General features: G+C 41.8%; 1 protein-coding gene and 1 non-coding gene across 4 annotated transcripts in view; both read right to left on the reverse strand.

The window, feature by feature from the left end:
• The window catches only part of LOC136619984 (potassium channel subfamily T member 2), a 591,696-nt gene that overhangs the window by 322,772 nt on the left and 248,403 nt on the right, over positions 1 to 20,521 (reverse strand). For all 3 annotated transcript variants that reach the window (XM_066594713.1, XM_066594712.1, XM_066594711.1), the window contains exon 3: positions 2,902 to 3,004. In XM_066594713.1, the coding sequence (XP_066450810.1) occupies positions 2,902 to 3,004 (103 nt within the window). The remainder of the gene's footprint in view (positions 1 to 2,901; positions 3,005 to 20,521) is intronic.
• Positions 7,050 to 7,242, reverse strand: LOC136622697 (U2 spliceosomal RNA). Its single transcript, XR_010791888.1, has one exon. It is a non-coding gene; the product is annotated as a U2 spliceosomal RNA (small nuclear RNA).

Raw genomic sequence — 20,521 nt, forward strand, 5'->3', positions numbered from 1 at the left:
GTCCTGGTGAAGGCATAATTCAGTTTTTTGCATGTTGAATCCATATTAGAACACATGTATCCCACCTCCCATTGCCTTCAATGGGATCCATGTTATAGTACATGTAGCCCTTCATTCCATGTATGGGATTGAAATCTGCATGACAAAAAATAAGCGACACATCACTTATTGATGTGACTTTCATGCAGTAGTGCATTGGGTAGCCATATGCAGATTCATTCTATTTAAAAGAACTAATCCCCACTCAGGACTTCACTGTAACTACATGTTGGCATTATGCTCATGGGAAGATACCCTTAATGAAAAGACAAACCTTTCACCATTAGGGCGCCCACCCACTGGCGTTTGCGATTTTCGTGCGTGAAAAACGCAGCGTTTTCGGCGCGTTTGTGGCGCGTTTTTCGCGGCTTTTTCGCGGCATTTTCGCGGCTTTTTCCGTTAATTTACATTGACATTCATGGGTGCATTAAGAGAAAAATAAGGACACATATGCAACTGACAGTTCCTATGTTAAAAATTGCAACGGACTGAAAAAAAAAACGCCAGTGGACAGGAACACATTCTATACTAATTGCTCTTGAGAAAAAACGCAAAATGCAAAGGAAAAAAAATCGCCAGTGGGTGGGCGCCCTTATAGGTAAAAATATTCAAAATAAAACAGTACATATCTCAAAATAACATAGGCAAATAATAGTCCTGCTCATAACTAGGTACACCAATGCTCCACCCACGACTCTGAAAGTAATCTGAGTCTGAAAAAGCAAAGAGACTGATTGGGCTAAGTTGCTAAGGGGGACAGTTTCTCCACAACTAGCACAAGTAGGAATGAGGAGACTTATAGGCCATGCAATGCTCCTCTGGGAAATTTGGTATGCAAATGGAGACAGAACAATGCCTCTGCAGTGCCACCAATTGGAAGGCAATTTCCCTAAAAGTTTGAATTGAGTATGCTGTGTGTATCATGTAAAATATTTTGAAGTTAGCATTCATGTTTTCCTCAGTTAAAGCATAATCTACGAGATGAACCCCGCAAGTGGGTCAAGTGCCACATATAAAATCTGCCCCTCTTACAAACTTGTAATTGAAAACAATCTACTGACATGTAAGATTTTCTCCAAGGATGTTTTACATACCTACATCACCATTGAAGAAATCAAGTTTGAGGCATGTGCCATGGTTGCCACTAACTGCCTCTGGAGGTTTAGAGTGAAGGAGGCACTGCTTCATCCATGACACTTTTGAGGGTTTCATTGTAGTGTTTGGCAGGCAGATTGGGACAGGAGAGGGAAGAGATTGGGGACAATGAAAACTGTAATGTCCCTATAAATTGATGTTGTTGATAGCATGTAGATTTGTGTGAATTGTTCTATATATGTATCTCGAGAAGGTAAAGAATTTTTGACAGCAAAAGAGAAAATATTGTTGTCAGACAGAGTTAATAAAGTCAGAAACTGAGCAGAAGAAGACCAAATCAAGTGAATGTATGTCTTTATGTGTAAATTATGAAAGACCTGGGAATGAAGTTAAAGATAGAAGCTGAGAGGCAGATGAGGAGATTAGGTTGTCTATACGGATGCCAAAGTCATCCATAATGAGAACATATGTTTCACAAGATAGGAAGTGAGGAATCCAGGCAGGAAAGTGACCAAGGAACTGTTGGCATGAGCCCTGGACTGGGAGACAACAACCACTTACAAGGAAAATTGACAAAAGGCTCTGAAAATGTAGATCTCAAAGAAAGGAAATGCTAGTGAGGGTACTGGGTGGATAACCTGGAAAGAACATTGCCAGTAAAGTGGTATGCCTACTCCTCCACCCTGCCGTTTTCAGGTGTGGCATATGCGAAAAGTGTAAACCATTGTGAGATAGAAACAAGGCATGTGGTGTTGGACTGTTGAATCCATGTTTCTGTTAGAGTGAGCGGTTTGAAAGAGTTTGAAAGGAATAAGTCAAGACCGAAAGTTACAGAGTACACAGTGAAAGGAAATAGGAGAAGACATAAAACAGATTTTCAGGGTTTCTTTGTATAGTAGGTAAGAAGGTAAAGTTGTCAGTAAAAGAAGGTGGACCAAGGTTAGGAGAGTTGTTCTCTGCAGCTAATACCGGAAGAATACCGAGAGACAGCAGATGGTTCAGTGATTTATGAGAACAATTTTTGTAATGCCAAGTAAAATAAGATGGTTTTAGATTATTCAGAAAGTGAATTGTGCATATAAGCTGTATATGGGGGACGGAAGGAGATAGGAACTCATTTGGATAGACTCCACTGAAGGCATCAATGAGTGGTAGGCTGGAAAGCAAGTGTTCCTTATAGGAATAAAAGAGAAAAAATAAGCCTTATGAGGTGAGCTAAAAACAAAAGAAAATAAACCAAATAAAATACCTAAAACAGGGAAGTAGTGAAAACACTTAAAAAAAAAGCAAAGGAAGTAAATTATAAACGCAGAGTATTTTGATGAAAAAGCTACATTTTTATATGCAGTTTTTAAAGTCAAAGCCAGGAGTAAATATTAAATAGCAAATATAAGGAATGAGCCGGGCAGTGTTTACCCCCCATAGCACACACATCAAATAATGCTGACAACATTAATAATAATGCTGCATAATCGGATCAATACAGCTTATTATATACCCTATTGTTTACTTCATTATGTTGATCTTCAAGATATCAAAATTTTAGGAAAGCTGACATTTCTTAATTTAAATAAACCTATCAAGAAGTTTAATGGACAGCATAAAATGCCATTAGAGAATTAGGATTTACTTTGTTTTCTCCCCATAATAACAGATGGCATATCCTAACTGCTTAAGTGAATAAGATCATTAGAGTAATAACATCACTGTAAGTCTGCATGGATTCAGTATATATAAACATTGGATAATATTATATGAGTATATTACCATGTTGCTTTATTTTTGTTTGAGTTATCCAGTAGCACACGAACTATGTACAACATACAGCTTAGAAGTTTGAGGGAAAAATTGAACAGCCGAATTCGAAGACCTAAAATAGAAGAGATATTAGAGAATGTATTACAATTTTTCCGCCTATTGCATACAAGTTTACAAAAAACACAGTATATTGCAAGTACAATATAAAGTGAAGATCAAATTCACAATCACATGCTGATTAAGGCCTCTTTTACATGACATTGAAGTGTACATATCGGATTTTTCCTACATTGATCTGACACGTTAATCCAAAGCAGACATATGGAGAAAAAAAATCACAGAAAGCACCCATATACTTACTGATATATTGATACACAAGGGCAGGTATTAACACCACATCCCAAACATGCAGTCAGACAAACTGCTATTTGGAGGTGCAATTGCACAGATGCAAGGTACTGATGAACAGTCGCTCACACCTTCCTTATATTGAGGTGGATGGCTGCTTGGTACTATTTTTGCTTAAAAAGGCATATATAGGCCTCATGGTATGTGTAGTGCACCATGCAGGCTTACAACCTATTTATGACTCCATATTTCAATCCAACGGGATGCCCTGCACCTCATAGGTGAACCACACTGGCACTGACATTCTGGGCTCCCCCAGTGCTCAAAGCCGCACTGCATGTTACTGATAAATACGAGGTATTGGTTAAAATTTGGGCCAAAATACACAAGCTCACAACACGTACCATTACAAATTATTAGAGTAGCAGCTAAAGGGTTAAATGTTTTAGGATAGTATAAGAACAACTAAAGGGTTAACTGCTCTGCAATATCTTCTCTAGTAAATACAGTAACAACTAAAGGTTAAAGTGCCTTGGTAGGTCGCCTAGAGTCAACATAGAAGCATGGAATAGGATTGAATGTTTTGGGATGTCTCCTTTATTTATTATAGCAGCAGCTAAGGAGTTTAAATGCTTTAGTATTTTTTCCATGTGGATAGAGTCACTGTTGCTTAGAAAAAGTCACATGATTTGCTGTTGCAGTGCAACAAAGAATGCATGGACAGCTATTGGTTTGGTTCTGGGCATGCCTAGATAGTGTCAGAAGATGCTGGCTCCACCTTCTCCACCTCTCCTAGACTCACTGCTGTCATGGGGTTTGACTCCTCCTTCTCCACCTCTCCTAGGCTCACTGCTGTCATGGGGTTTGACTCCTCCTTCTCCACCTCTCCTAGGCTCACTGCTGTCATGGGGTTTCAGATATCCTGAATGTTTTTAATGTTGCGTTGCACAGCGATTTATCACATGGTAGGCTCTCTCCTGTTACAGGAGATGGGTGTTACTGATTAGTTTGCTTGTTTATGTTATTGACTCTATATATACATGTCACTGGTGCTAAATGGAATATGCTTGAGAAATACTGACACAGTCAAAAAGTTACATTACTGAGGAGTATAGCTGTTTTTTTTTAAAAGCAACCAGGATGCTGTCTTTTACAGATTTTCTAGAGTATGCTCCACCTGTGGATTCCAGGTTGTATTGACTGGCATCTTTTCCCACAAACATCTACAAAGGAGTGATGCTTGTTGTGTTTTTTTCTTACTTTAGTGGATACATAAGATCCAATGACTCTCCCCAGTCCAGCCTAGAGCTTCCCCCCACTCCAGCCTAGAGCTTACCTCCTTGTAGAAGCTGATCAGATTGGTTTAACAGGAGTTACCCGCTCATAAGCCCATACTGATATAGAGTTCTGCAACTATTTTTATCAAGGTACTCCAGGATAGCATCCAGGAAACCCCTCAAACATTTTATGCACAATAGAAGTTAGACTTACCAGTCTATAGTTTCCAGTTTTGCTTTTTGACTGCTTTTTGAATATCGGCATCACATTTGCTATGCACCAATCTAGTGGAACAGACTCTGTCACTATAGAGTCCTTAAACATAAGAAACAATGGTCTGTCTATCCCATTGTTTAATTCCATGAAAACCCAAGGGTGTATGCACTTCCCACTTTAATCTTTTTACTATTTATATAGTTGAAGAACTGTGGAGGGTTAATTTTACACTCTTTGGCAATGCGCCTTTCTGTCTCTACCTTTGCTGCTTCTATTTGATTTTTACATGTCTTTTTTTATAGCGTTTTAGTGCTTCTTCAGTGCCTTCTTGTTTTAGTAGTTTATATGTTTTCTTTTTGTTGCTTATTGCCTCTTGTACATCTTTATTGAGCCACATTGTTTTTCTCCTTTTACTTACCCTTTTATTCCTGTAACGTATGAACCGCACACAGTAACTATCCCATTTGTTGTCTGTATTCTTATTTCCAAGAACATTGTCCCAGTCAATAAGGTTAAGGGCATCTCTAAGCTTGTTGAACTTTGCCTTCCTGAAGTTTAGTATTTTTGTGGTGACAAAATTCCATATTGAAAGACAAGAGGAAATTTATTATATTATGGTCACTATTTCCTAGGTGTCCTCTGGCCTGCACCCATGTTATTCTGTCAGGTCTGTTGGTTAATATTAAAGGGGTTGTCCCGCGAAACAAAGTGGGTCTATACACTTCTGTATGGCCATATTAATGCACTTTGTAATGTACATTGTGCATTAATTATGAGCCATACAGAAGTTATCAGAAATTTTTCACTTACCTGTTCCGTTGTTAGCGTCCTCGTTTCCATGGAGCCGTCTAATTTTCAGCGTCTAATCGCCAGATTAGACGCGCTTGCACAGTCCGGTCTTCTTCTTTTCTCAATGGGGCTCCGTGTAGCTCTGTGTAGCTCCGCCCCGTCACGTGCCGATTCCAGCCAATCAGGAGGCTGGAATCGGCAATGGACCGCACAGAAGCCCTGCGGTCCACCGAGGGAGAAGATCCCGGCGGCCATCTTCAGCAGGTAAGTAAGAAGTCACCGGAGCGCGGGGATTCAGGTAAGCGCTGTCCGGTGTTCTAGTTTAACCCCTGCATCGGGGTTGTCTCGCGCCGAACGGGGGGGCTGTTGAAAAAAAAAAAAACCCGTTTCAGCGCGGGACAACCCCTTTAACTCCAAAATAGCCATTCCTCTACTTGGGTCCTGCATAAGCTGGGAAAGGTACAGTGTTTTCTTGTTGCCAAAAACTTGTTTCTTGCATAAGATCTGCAGGTTTTAGCTTCCCACTTTATATAGTTGAACTCTCCCAAGATAATTTCAGCATTCTGATTTGTCACTTCATCTATTTGCCTTAGTAATAGATTTTCAGTGGATTCTGTTATATTTGAGGGCCTATAGAAAACCCCTATGAGGATTGTATTATTGTTTTTCCTTCCATGTATTTCTGAGCGTGGGCTTTCAACAGGATTTTACATAAAGACAAATCATGTTACATTTCTGGTGTTTGCAATCTCTTTTGAACAAACTGTAACACTGTAAATTAACTGTCCAATCATAGCTTTTGTCTAACTATGTCTCAGTTATTTCCACTGTGCCATAGATTTACTCAGACATTAGTACTTCCAGTTCATTAACCTTATTGTTCAGACTTCTAGTATTAGTCACTATACAGTTTAGAACTTTCTTTTTTTCTTATTTTAAATGTATCCCTATTACGTGATCTGCCAGTTCTAACTGTACTAACCCCTCTAACCCCCATTCCCATTACTTAGTCCCAGATCACTGTCTATATTAACCTCCCTTGTATCTCTGGTTGCCTAACCACACATTTTGTTTTACCTCCCTAATCTACCGCTGCCTTTTCTGATGTGACCCATGGTAAAGGCAGCATTTCAGAAAATACTACTTTGTAGGCACTTGCCCTAAGCTTACATCTAATTAGGTCCCTGAAATTTCTTTTAAGGGCCTTTCACCTACCTCTAAATTTGTCATTGGGGCCAATGTGTATAATGACCACTGGGTCCCTACCAGCCCCTCCCAGTAATCTGTCACCCAATTGCATACATGCTACAAGATGTACACTGGATAGTATAGTCAATCTTGGACCACATTCTAAATGGGGATGGTACAGATAAAAAACAAAGTAATTTATGCAATTGAAAAAGAAGAGTCCCCAAATCTAAAATCGCTCAATTTAAAGTCACAAACCACACTTGTAATTTTGTTTGCTTTACACAGCTCTCAGCATCAGTAACATCTCCAATTATTCGTCTATTTTGAGAGGAGGAAGGGGGTGCACTGGTCATGGAGGTATGGCAATACCAGATTAATGTGCGAAGTCGACAGAACAAGCTCTTTTTCAAGCTACATGTTCTAAAACTGCATTTAATATATGAGCTCCCAGATAAGACATAATCAGATATTAAACTGATAAGAACAGATACTACACTGGATGTTAGCCAAAATACTGATTGAAGATACACTATGAAATAAAATATTGGTGAAAGTAAACTCAAAATGCATTGCATTAATTTGTAGGGAAACTTATTAGGTTCTTCTATTCCCTTATGGTTAAAAAACAAGACACAATTTGATTTTATTATTTTCTCCACAGGATTCAGGGCTCATTCATAAATCATAGAAGAATTGCACTGTATACTGTAAACAGAGAAAATAGCAGGAATATCAGTCTGTATGTCAGTGTAGTTTGCATATTTAAACCAACAAGTGAGATTTTATTTTGCATTTCTAGTACATTACATTTCTGAAAAACCTATATAGACAAATACAGATGGTGATAAATTCAGATGGTCACTAGGCATGGTTCCTTATATTCCGGCGTATAGGAACGACCTTTTAACCCCGAAAAATCTGCTCTGCAGTTGGGAGTCGTCTTATACACCGGGTATATAAAAAAAAAAAGTGTCAAAAAAAAAAAAAGCAGTACTCACCTCCTCCGGAGTTCTGTGGTGCTGCTGCAGGCTGTCGCTCCCTCCTCGTCCCCAACAGAGCATTGCTTTCTGGATGCGGGGCTTGAAATTCCCGTTTCCAGAAAGCTAATGCTGTGATTGGTTAACTCACGCAGCGTCAGCCAATCACAGTCATTCAATGACATCATTGAATGGCTGTGATTGACTGACGCCACCTGAGTTAGCCAATCACAGCCATTCAATGATGTCATTGAATGGCTGTGATTGGCTAACTCAGGTGGCGTCAGTCAATCACAGCCATTCAATGACGTCATTGAATGGCTGTGATTGGCTGACGCCACGTGAGTTAGCCAATCACGGCATTAGCTTTCTGGAGGTGGGGATTTCAAGCCCTGCATCCAGAAAGCAATGCTCTGTCGGGGACGAGGAGGGAGCGACAGCCTGCAGCAGCGCAGCAGAACGCCTGGGGAAGTGAGTACTGCTTTTTTTATTTTTTTTTACACCGTGCTCCCGGCGTGTAAGGCGACAGTTGGGGGGTCGTCTTATACAGCCAGTCGCCTTATACGCTGGAATATACGGTAACTTTAAAAAAAATAAATAAATTTATTGTACCATTTTTCATAAACCAATGAATTTAAACATCATTCACAATCATTGTAATACAAAGTTTGTTAATCAGGTATCATTTACATCCCCAACACTTGAACCAGGTTAGACTCCAGTATTTTCGAAAAAAGTTTCAATGTAAATGTATTCCGTTTAGAGATGAGCGAACGTACTCGTCCGAGCTTGATGCTCGGGCGAATATTAGGGTGTTCGGGATGTTCGTTATTCGTAACGAACACCACACGATGTTCGGATGTTCGGGTTACTTTAACTTTCTTCCCTGAGAAATCATTTCTATATGCGCTCAATGGGGCCGGCGGCAGCAGCGCCAACCCCATTGAGAACATATAGAAGACAAATCCTTCTTCTCTGCCACAGCTGTAACAGCTGTGACAGAGAAGAACGATGTTTGCCCATTGAATTCAATGGAACCGGCAATACAGCCGACTCCACTGAATGCAATGGGCTGCCGGCGATCGCGGGATGAATTGTCGGAAAGGGGTTAAATATATAAGCCCTTTCCTGCAATTCATCCAGAAATGTGTAAAAATAAAAAATATATATATACTCACCTGGTGCCGACAGACGGAGTTCAGCGCGGCAGGCTGCAGTTCTCCTGAACTGCTCTGAACAGCTGTTAGTAGTATTCAGCAGCCGGGGATTTAAAATCCCCGCCTGCTGAATAAGATGCCTCTGAATGGTCACAGCCTGACCAATCAGAGGCCAGCCCTCACTCACACCCATTCATGAATTCAAGTTTGTATCATTCTTTTTTGTTATTTATATATGTAATAATAAATAAAACTTGTCAACGTCAGTAACAACAGACGACAAATAACATAAAATAAAATAAACATGGATATTCAAGGTGTGTCTTCATGCATCCTCTTTTGACTCCCTTTTCTGTAATCCTATGCTATATCATATCAAGACCTGACCCTTATTTGTCTCTTGGATATGTATTCCTCTATGCGGCTTACAATATTATTTTATGTTATTTTTGGTTTTCCCAAAAGGTTCGCCCCTGCTTGAGTATGGTACCAAGCCGTATTACTGAATGTGCGCATACACTCCATAATCTCGTTTGGATCTACCTTTCTATGAAAGCTTGCCATTTTTTTTAAAAATGTTGGTGCTTGGGATTTTGGCGCCTTTCTGTCTCCAATCTCTCCATTTTTAGGAGGTATTTTAACTGCTGCAATATATCTGGTACTGTCGGGGGGTTGGCCTGCAACCATTTTGCTAACGGGCCCCTTTTGCTTATTATAAGGATAGTGTGTATCATATTGCTGTTTTTTGTCTGGCTTGGGAGAGAGTGGAGTACATATGCTTGTGGGGTCAGTATTATGGCTACACCTCTGATTTCCCACACCAGTGACTGGACTTCTGCTCAAAATGTTTTGATTTTGGGGCAGTGCCAAATTGCATGCAGAAAGTCTGTTTTTGGTTGGGAGCACCTGTGGCATGCCTGCATTCTAGTTCGGCTCCCAGGATGCAGACGAATGTAGATCGCACCACGTATTATTTTGAAATAGGTTTCCCTCCATCTTTCATTCGTTATAGGTTTTTTAATTGAAATCCACCTGTCAGCCAGTTTTTGAGATATTTCCAGGTCTCGCAGTTCTTGTTCCCATTTTTTAAACAGAGATGTGTTATCTAATGCAGCCCGTCCATCTCTGAGGCCTTAGTCACACGGGCGCTTTTTCCCGCGATTTGCGGATCGCATGACAGATGCGCATCCGCAAATCACGTGATCGGGGCTGAAAAATCGCCTGAAAAAACTGCTCCTAGCCGCGTTTCAATAGAAACGGGCCGGAGCAGTGCAGCGCTGTCCAGTGCATTGAATTCAATGGAGCCGGCAATACAGCCGGCTCCATTGAAAGCAATGCGCTGCGGGCGATCTCACGATGAATTTTCGGGAAGGGCTTAAATATATAAGCCCTTCCCTGCAAGTCATCCAGAAATGTGTAAAATAAAAAAAAAAATAAAAATATATATATATATATATATATATATATATATATATATACTCACCTTGTCCCGGCAGACAGAGTTCAGCCGCGGCCGGCGGCAGTTCTCCTGAACTGCTCTCTGTAGTATTCAGCAGCCGGGGATTTAAAATCCCCGCCTGCTGAATGAACTGCCTCTGATTGGTCACAGCCTGACCAATCAGAGGCAGCTCTCACTCACACCCATTCATGAATTCATGAATGGGTGAGTGCTGCCTCTGATTGGCTCAGCGCAGGGACAAATCAGGGGCAGCTCTCAGCTGTCATTCAGAGAATTCATGAATGGGTGTGAGTGAGAGCTGCCTCTGATTGGTCAGGCTGTGACCAATCAGAGGCAGCTCATTCAGCAGGCGGGGATTTTAAATCCCCGGCTGCTGAATACTACAGAGAGCAGTTCAGGAGAACTGCCGCCGGCCGCAGCGGAACTCTGTCTGCCGGGACCAGGTGAGTATATATATATTTTTTGTTGTTTTTACACATTTCTGGATGAATTGCAGGGAAGGGCTTATATTTTTAAGCCCTTCCCGAAAATTCATCCCGCGCTCGCCGGCAGCCCATTGCTTTCAATGGAGCCGGCTGTATTGCCGGCTCCATTGAATTCAATGGGCAAACATCATTCTTCTCTGCCACAGCTGTTACAGCTGTGGCAGAGGAGAATGATTTGTCTACCATATGTTCTCAATGGGGTCGGCGCTGCTGCCGCCGGTCCCATTGAGCGCATATAGAGAAGAGAACAGGAATCGCAGATCGCAGATAGGTGCGATCTGCGATTTCTGTTCTATAATTCATCGGACGAGCGCATAAAAAGCGCTCATGTGTCCGATACCATTGCAAAGCAATGATTTTATAAAATCGCCGGACACATGCGCATGCGCAAATCGCGCGAAAAAAACGCCCGTCTGACTGAGCCCTAAATCAGAAATATAAATCAGATATAAAATGTCTTTGTGGTAATGTTCTCATAGGAGTATCATTCGGGTTTACTACCACTTCTTTAGTGACATCGACAAGTCTGGCCTTCAGAAAGCCTCGTACTTGCGTCTATGGCAAAAAGGGTGACTTAGGCAAATCATATGGTTCACGTAACTCCTCAAATTTTTTGTATCTAGGTTCCCTATGATGAAGAAGATGATGAACCTTCATAATTCCCCTTCTACGCCATAATTCAAACATTTTATTATTTTGCCCTTCTTTAAATTCCAGATGTCCCCATAAATCCATATGTTTTGATAATTTAAATGATAGCCCATAGTTTTTACGGGCTATTTTCCAAGCAGCTATAGTGTCCTTAGCCATAGTAGGGTCATTAACTCCTATAGGGAGGTTGGGAAACCCTGTGTGCAAGAGAGCATTAAGGCTCCAAGGGTGTAATGGGGCTTTTTCTAATCCACAATTTGAGCAATGGCAAGACATCTGTAAGCAGTCAAGAGAGTGTCTCATAAGACTAGCCACATTATATGCCTGAATGTCTGAGAAATTAAGCCCGCTTCTAAGATTAGATAGCATACGTTTTTTTAAAGCGATGTGTTACTGTTTGCGGGACCAAATGAAAGCCGTAAATGCGGTGGATAGCTTTCCTAAATCTTGTCATTTTAGTAAAAGTGGAATAGTTTGTAAAAGATGAAGAAGCTTTGGAAAACTAATCATTTTGATCAAATAACATCATCCCAAAAAGGAAAATGGAAGGTTGCTCCATTTATGCAATTCATTTATAATTTTTTGTATTATTGGGGGATAGTTTAATTTATTAATACTTTTAGGGACCTTACCTACATGTATTCCAAGATACTTAATTGAGGTCTTTACTAGAGATGAGCGAGCACCAAAATGCTCGAGTGCTCGTTACTCGAGTCGAACTTTCAGTGATGCTTGAGAGTTCGTTTCGAGTAACGAACCCCATTGAAGTCAATGGGCGACTCGAGCATTTTTGTATATGACTGGTGCTCCACTAAGGTTTTATTTTGTGAAAATCTTAGCAAATCACCAAAGTCATGTAAAAAAACACAGAAATGGATAGGGCAGGCGAGGAGCAACATGCAGGGCTGCATTTCAGGCTCCGAGGTCTCACTATTAAGCCACAATAATGGCAAGAGTGAGAACCCCCCCCCCCCCCCCGCACTGTCAGCATAAAGATCGTTCCCCTCTGCCACAGCTGTTACAGCTGTGGCAGAGAAGAACGATGTTAGCCCATTGAATTCAATGGAGTCGGCAATACAGCCGGCTCCATTGAAAGCAATGGGCTGCCGGCGAGCGCGGGATGAATTTTCGGGAAGGGCTTAAAAATATAAGCCCTTACCTGAAAATCATCCTAAAATGTGTAAAAATAAAAAATAAAAATTATGTCAGCTTTAAGATCGTTCTCCTCTGCCACAGCTGTAACAGCAATGGGCTGCCGGCGAGCGCGGGATGAATTTTCGGGAAGGGCTTAAAAATATAAGCCCTTCCCTGAAAAAGAAACATTTAGTGCAAAACAAAAAAAGAATTAAAAAAACGTACCTCTCCGCCGCTGCTGTGACCCCCGCGGGCATGAAGAACACATCTGCCACGCAGATGCAGCAAAAGGAATTCTTCAGTTCTCAACCGCAGCTGTCACACATGACAGCTGCGGTAGAGAATCCTGCTGCCGGCATCCTGTCAATGGCTTTTCAGGGAAGGGCTTCATAAGCCCTTTCCTGAAAAGCCATTTAAATTAGTGCAAAAAATAAAAAAAAAACAATTCTCACCTCCCTTCAGTTGCCGGGGCTCAGCCGCGACTTCTAGCGCTGTCCCAGGCTCTGTAGCTCTGAGCTATCAGCAGTCGGGGATTTCAAATCCCCGGCTGCTGATTGCTCAGCAGCGCTACAGAGCCGGGGACAGCGGCAGAAGTCCCCGCTGAGCCCCGGCAGCTGTTAGTGGCTTTGCAGGGAAGGGCTTCATAAGCCCTTCCCTGAAAAGCCTTTTAAAATAGTAAAAAAAAGTATTTCAGCGGCTCCATTGAAGAGAATGCCTGCATTTTTATTCTTTTTTACACTAAAATCTTTCTTTTTCAGGGAAGGGCTTATATGTAAAGTCCTTCCCTGAAAAGGAATGCAGGGAGCCAGCAGGCCATTGTTTTCAATGGAGCCGCCGGCAGCAGCCGCGGCTCCATTGAAAACAATGCATGCATTCCCTATGGTGCACACATGTCCTATTTTTGCAGGCACGCACCTGCAAAGTACGGACATGTGCACACACCATAGGTAATGCAGTGTTGTAAATACAAGCGTGTTTTTGTGCGTGCGCACGCACCAAAACACGCACGTCTGAACGTACCCTAAGGCCTTAGTCAGACGGGCGTTTTTAGCCGCGATTTGCGCATGCGCATGCGTCCGGCGATTTTATAAAACCATTGCTTTGCAATGGTATCGGACACATGAGCGCTTTTTATGCGCTCGTCCGATAAATTATAGAACAGAAATCGCAGATCGCACCTATGTGCGATCTGCGATTCCTGTTCTCTTCTCTATATGCGCTCAATGGGGCTGGCGGCAGCAGCGCCGACCCCATTGAGAACATATAGAATACAAATCATTCTTCTCTGCCACAGCTGTAACAGCTGTGGCAGAGAAGAACGATGTTTGCCCATTGAATTCAATGGAGCCAGCAATACAGCAGGTTCCACTGAAAGCAATGGGCTGCCGGCGATCGCAGGATGAATTGTCGGGAAGGGCTTAAATATATAAGCCCTTCCCTGCAATTCATCCTAAAATGTGTTAAAATAAAAAAAAATTGTATACTCACCTTTCCGCTGCAGCCGGAGTTCTGCCGCGGCCGCTGTCAGTTCTCCTGAACTGCTTCTCAGCACTATTCAGCCAGCGGGGCTTTAAAATCCCCACCTGCTGAATGATCTGCCTCTGATTGGTCACAGCCTGACTAATCAGAGGCAGGTTTCACTCACACACCCATTCATGAATTCATGAATGGGTGAGTGACTGCTGCCTCTCATTGGCTCGGCGGGAGCTGCCCCTGATTGGTCCCGCTGAGCCAATGAGAGGCAGCAGTCAATTCAATGGTCAGTGCTCGTTTAATCGAGACAAGTACCGCGTGGTGCTCGTCTCCAGTAACGAGCATCTCGAGCACCCTAATACTCGAACGAGCATCAAGCTCGGACGAGTATGCTCGCTCATCTCTAGTCCTTACCAAAGTGTCTGGTATTTTTTTAATATCTATATCATGTAAGTTGCCCCGGGGAGAGATATCTAACAATTTGCCTTTTGTTGTGTTGACCTTAAAGCCATATTGTTTCCCAAATGACTCAAGTAGGGCAAAAACCTGCGGAAGATTATTGCACGGCTGTGCCAGTGTCAATATAATATCATCTGCAAAAAGTATACATTTAATAATTTTATTATTGATCTTAAGTCCGTCCATAGCCTTGCTTTTCTCTAGTGTATACACCAATAATTCTATTGTGATGTTAAAGAGTAATGGGAAAAGGGGATATCCCAGCCTGGTCCCCTTCTGTAGAGGGAATCTTACGGAAAGAAAGCCAGGTGTGTAGATTTGTGCTAGAGGGGATGTATATAGATTCCATATATAAGAACAGAAAGGGCCTTTAAAGCCCATTTTGTCCATCACCGCCCTCAGCCACCTCCAGGAGATGTTATCAAATGCCTTTTATGCGTCTATAGTTAAAAGTGCCAAAAAGGGATGGGCCAAAGAGTTAATTTTAATGTCGTCGAGTATTGTCAGTATTTTCGTATATTTGTGGTAGCAGATCTTCCTTTTACGAAACCAGACTGCACATGGGTGAACAATTGCAATAATACGATGGCTAGGCAGTCTGCCATAATTTTCATTAGCAATTTTAAATCAGTGTTGATGAGGGATATTGGTCGGTAAGCTGACTCTTCGGTAGGGTCTTTTTCCGATTTAGGAAGTAGTTTAATATAGGCTGTGTTTATAACTGGTGGGATAGGAGATTCATGCATATATTCATTGAAGAGATTCTCCTATACTGGGGTCATCTGGTCTTTAAGAATTTAAGAAACTTTGTTTGTGTATCCATCTGGTCCAGGGGCCTTATTATTTTTCAAATTTGCTATGGCCTCTTTTATTTCTGTCTGTGTCACAGTGGAATTCAAAAAGTAGCCTTGTTCTTCTGATAGAGAAGGCAATAAAATGTGGGGAGGGACAAGTTTCCAGGTGTCTTGCTGTAATGAAGTTTGTGTGTATAGTTGTGAATAGAATTTGTGGAAGATACTGCTTATTTTTTGGGGTGGGATTGTAATTTACTATGTTTGTCTTTTAGTCCAGAAATATTGGATGCCGCAAAAGGTCCCCTTGCTAGATTTACCATAAGTTTACCTGCTTTGTTCCCAAATTTGAAGGGTGGTTTCAAGCCACAAAACCATAGAAGAATTTGGGAATATAAATTTATAACAACTTTTTTTTTTTTTTATAAATCAATGTTTATTGGTTTTGTGAGAATTACAGAAACAAAAACAGTCAGAAATAATAATAAGAGGTACAAACAGCATTCCAATATACTTTTCGTGTCACCTTGGTTATCCCAGTTGGAGACAACCAAAGTGGCTAAAAACGATTCAGAGGGAAAGGAACTTTACTAGAATCAAACACTATGAACCTCTTCTATGAAAAAGAAGAGAACGAAAAGGGAGGCTGTGGCAACCGCGCTGATAGCCCTGAATATATAAACAGACACCTGCTGTTTTCTGATGCACAGGACGAATAACGGTACAAATAGGATAAGTTGGGGGTGGAGGGGGGGGGGAGGGGAAGGGGAGGTGGGGGAGAGGGAGGAGGAAGATGGTGCTCTCCAGGATAGGCCGTTCCCGGAATGTCAGTTTAAAATGCTGCCCAAAGGGTTTTTCACCCGACACCATCAGGTGCCGAGAAGATCAACTCGGGAGCAACATGGGCGACAGGGGGGGGAGGGGGGAGGTTTCAAGAGAGGCATCCGTGGTATGGATGGGGTGCCTGTCCGAATTTATAACAACTTTTGACATGCTGAACAGTGGGTTAAATTATTCATGAGGATGTATGGGTGAATGGCAGGTATAAGACATCTATAGCACAGATAAGACCGCTGGCCTGGTGAAAACCCCCACAAACAGTAATTCAGGGACCATAAACTTTCACTCTATTATCAGTGTCTAGTTAAAAACGTTTGTGTACCTCTTGCAGCATTCCTGGCCTGACGATTCCCCCAACAGTAATTCAAGGACCATAAAACTTTCCCTCCCTTATCAGTGCCTAGTCAAAAAGGTTTGTTTTCTGTTGCAGTATTGCTTTTAAGTGCAAACTAATCACATCGATGTTTGTGCTTTGTCATAAGTATGTGTGTTATAAGTGTATATAAATATGCATGCCTCTTTGGATTTATTCCATGTTAGCCTGCGAAGAACCCGAGAGGTTTGCAAGCTCTCTATTACATCATCATATTTTTGTTAGCCATTAAAGGGTATCATATCTACAAGATTACGTGGTTTCTCTTGCTGGGAGCAATCACAAATTTGAATAATCATGCTTTACTACTTGTTTATGCTAATTGCTCTCGTTTCTGTAACCATGCTTCATAAGACTCCTTGTTTTCTTGCCATTTTTGTTGATTTTGCAAGTTTGGATTAGAATGGAATGTAGTATATGCCCCCCGCCGGAGAGCGCTGTGAAGGTCTATTTTGTCTTTGATAGTCTTTTTTAGCAATAATACATATGAGATAAATTTGCCTCTACTAACTGCTTTAGCTGCGTCCCATAATAATTGGGGGTTATTTGAGTGTATCTCGGTATCCGACTTAAATTCTAACCACAACCCCTGCAACAATGATTGAAAAATTTTGCCATTGGCTAAATATGTAGGAACTCTCCCTAAATAGTCGGTACCTCTAGGGATTTTATTGTGCAATGTCACTGTTATCGGTGGTGTGGTCGGAAATCACTAAATCTTCAATTGTGGTTCGAGTAGCTCTAGAAAGCAAATTGGCAGATAGTAGTATGTAGTCAATTCTAGACCAGGAATCATGTGCTTAGGAGTAATGTGTAAATTCATGACCTTCCGGGTTAAGTTTAGGCATGGTAACTTTGAATGTGAAGCAACGGCTATCGCTTATCGATTAGCATTCAGTTTCTGAACGCATAAAAAATAAACAACGATCAGCCTATGTAAAGCACAGGAGCAATTATCGCCACATAAAAGGGCCCTAAGAGTTTCTCAAATATGGTAAATAAATTAAGACCATTTCTGTTGGCTGAGAGCTCTACAGTTTGACTCTAGTGACAATGTCAAAGCTGCTTTTGTACTAAACATGGAGATTGTTCCCTTACTAGTTTAGGGCTTAGTCACACCGGTGCATCAGCGCCCGTACACGGGTGCCGATGCGCCCGTGTGACTGAGCCCTTACTGCAGGAAGAAGACGGCCGCACTTCAGGACGGATAACTCCCCGCAGTGCTCAAGAAAGAACACATGACCGGCAATGAAGCCAGTCACATGTTCTTACTTCCGGCGCTGCAGAGAGACGTCCGTCCTGAAGTGCGGCCGTCTTCTTCCTGCAGTAATACGGGCGCCGATGCACCCCTGTAACTAAGCCCTTATAGAAATGGCCATTATATAGATGATTTATGTTGGTATATCCTTATTCATTATAGTGAATGTTAGACATTGTATCTATTAAGTCTCCTTTATTGAGGAAACCTGGTGATGATTACTTGTAGACTTTTTCTGTGGGAGTTTTAGCACTTGATTTGTGATGCCTGCAATTGTTAATCTTTAAATTGCAGTATAGAGCATATTTGCTCAATCTTTATTACATGATTAATAAAAAAGAACTCTTAGAAATTCTCTATATTCTTTGAGTTTGATGATTTTATGAAAACATCGTTGTACTAGCCCACGCAACTGGCAGGTCTCCGCAAGAGTAAATTTGAAAAAAAAAAGTCAGGTTTTCCACTTTCCAGTCTAAAAGTTAATGTGGACATTAGATGAGGAAAACAGATGAGGAAAATTGGCAACTAGACACATGCCAACACTCATGACACATTTCTGGTGAACACTCATAAAGCTAAATATATCTGTTTTGCAGCAACATATTTGAGTATAAGGTTGTTGTCTCTTGATCCAATTCTTGGCATAGTATTCGCTGGCAATTTGTTTAATTTCCCCTATTTAGTTGAAGCTAGAAATGATAAATGTTCTACTAGAAAGGTCAAAAAATATGTAGTGAGAAATTATAAGGGTGAGGGAAGCAATGTAAAACACAAAAAGTGTACCATGGGTTGGTCAGAACTTGCTAAGCCAGGAACCTACTGCACACTGATGAGGGGCAGAAACAGCTGTCCGTGTATGGATTCTGGCTTAGTTTTCAATTCCCAGTCATTGTTATAAGACTTGTATAGTCTAACATTGGCTTGCAGGAATGCTGCTTTCCAATAGGTGGCGCTGCAGAAGTATTGTTCCAACTTCCTTATTTGCATTTCTTTCCAAGAACAGTACCACATTATTCCTTCAGTTGTGCCTGAATCGCAGCTCATCCACATCCACTTGACTGAGCTGCAATACCAGACAAGGGTATGCACAAATGTAGAAAAATAGATGTGTTGTCAGCACTCATGATAATGGGCCAGATTCATTAAGCTAAATGCACTAGAATTCCGGCTCAATTTGTACCAAAAATTGGCTTACATGCCTTGTACCACATTTGTTATGTATCTTAGACACTTTCAGCTCCCTGCTTGACTTGGCATGGCTTTTTGGAAGGAGACAGGGTTTCACGGAACGGAGCATAACTTTAAACTGTGGCAACATATGCCAAAATATTGGCACAGACTAAGCCAGCTAAAAGGTGGTATAAATTTAAACTAGACAATCTAAAGATGCACAGAATTAATCATCCAGCATGAGTCACTGAGATAAATTTGGTGCATTTTTAAACCACCCAGTCTAAGGCCGCCTGCAGACGAGTGGGTCGGATCCGGCGGCGAGAATTCTTGCCGCGAGACCCGACCCGAGCGCCTGCAGAGACGAGCGCGTACTCACCCGCGCCCGGCGGCCCCGGCTCTTTCATGTGCCGGCTGCCGGGCAGCCGGCGCATGCGCAGACCGGAGCCGGTGGTCGGGTGAGTGACGTTTCTGTGCGAGGCTCTGCGAGCCCCGCACAAAAATAGGACATGCCGCGGTTTGTTTGCCACGCGAGATTTCGCGCGGCCAAACTGCGGCCGTCTGCATAGGAGTGCGTATTGTAATGCACTCCTATGCAGGCTTTGAGCGACGGAAATCCGCCCGTGTGCAGGCGGCCTAAGTATAATAGAAGTATAATATGTGTTGTGCTCTGTATGCCGGATTTCTGGCGTACAAAAGTTACAATTTTTGTGCATTTGCCCAAATTGCTACTTTTTGGGGTTTTAAACAAGGCTTTGACACATTTTTAACAAGTGGGTCTAATCTAACTCTAATTTATGCTAGAAACTGGATTAAATTATAGCAAAAACCTACGCCAGCTGCTAGGATCATCTGGTCCATGAAGGCATCGACAGATGTAACAAATGTATTAAGAGGCTTGCACATCTTAAAAATGTTGAACTCTTAGCCTCACGCATGCCTTACTAAGACTGGCATATGAAATGCTGGTCTAAGTAAATACAGTAATACGGTACGACTGTCAGGGGCATTAGCTTCCTGCTTTACACAGGAATAATAGTTGTTTAAGTGAATGGAGGCAGAGTAGTGAGGGATCGTTCCTGCCTACCCGCCTCCATTTCCAGTAAACAGGAGTGGCTCCTGTTTACACGCCCCGACAGCCAGTTGGTTTTTAGATCTGCTAAAAACCAAGCGACCTCTGCAAGTGAGCGATTTGTCGTCAGTGCCTTGTGAGCTGCCACATGTATTCTATATGATCATAGTCCAAATTTGCTGTTTATAGTGATAATTCAGGCGATAATCACCCCATGTAAAGTTATCTTAACTGTTAGATAGAATTGGTAAATCTGCTCCAATGTTTCTATATGTAGAAATCCCAAGTATAATGTCTATTTTCGGTCATGTACTGCGATTACAACTGAAAAGCTGCGCTCTGAAAAGACACTGCAGATATTTCAGCCCATAAATGTACAAGTAAGATAATATTTCTTCTTTATTACTATGGATGAAACATATGTTGTTTCTTAGATTTTTGGATTTAACCCCTTAGTTACCAAGCCTCTTTGCGCCTTAATGACCAGGCCAAATTTTGGAAATCTGAC

The sequence above is a fragment of the Eleutherodactylus coqui genome, chromosome 3, assembly GCF_035609145.1.
Source record: "Eleutherodactylus coqui strain aEleCoq1 chromosome 3, aEleCoq1.hap1, whole genome shotgun sequence".
Taxonomy (NCBI): Eukaryota; Metazoa; Chordata; class Amphibia; order Anura; family Eleutherodactylidae; genus Eleutherodactylus; species Eleutherodactylus coqui.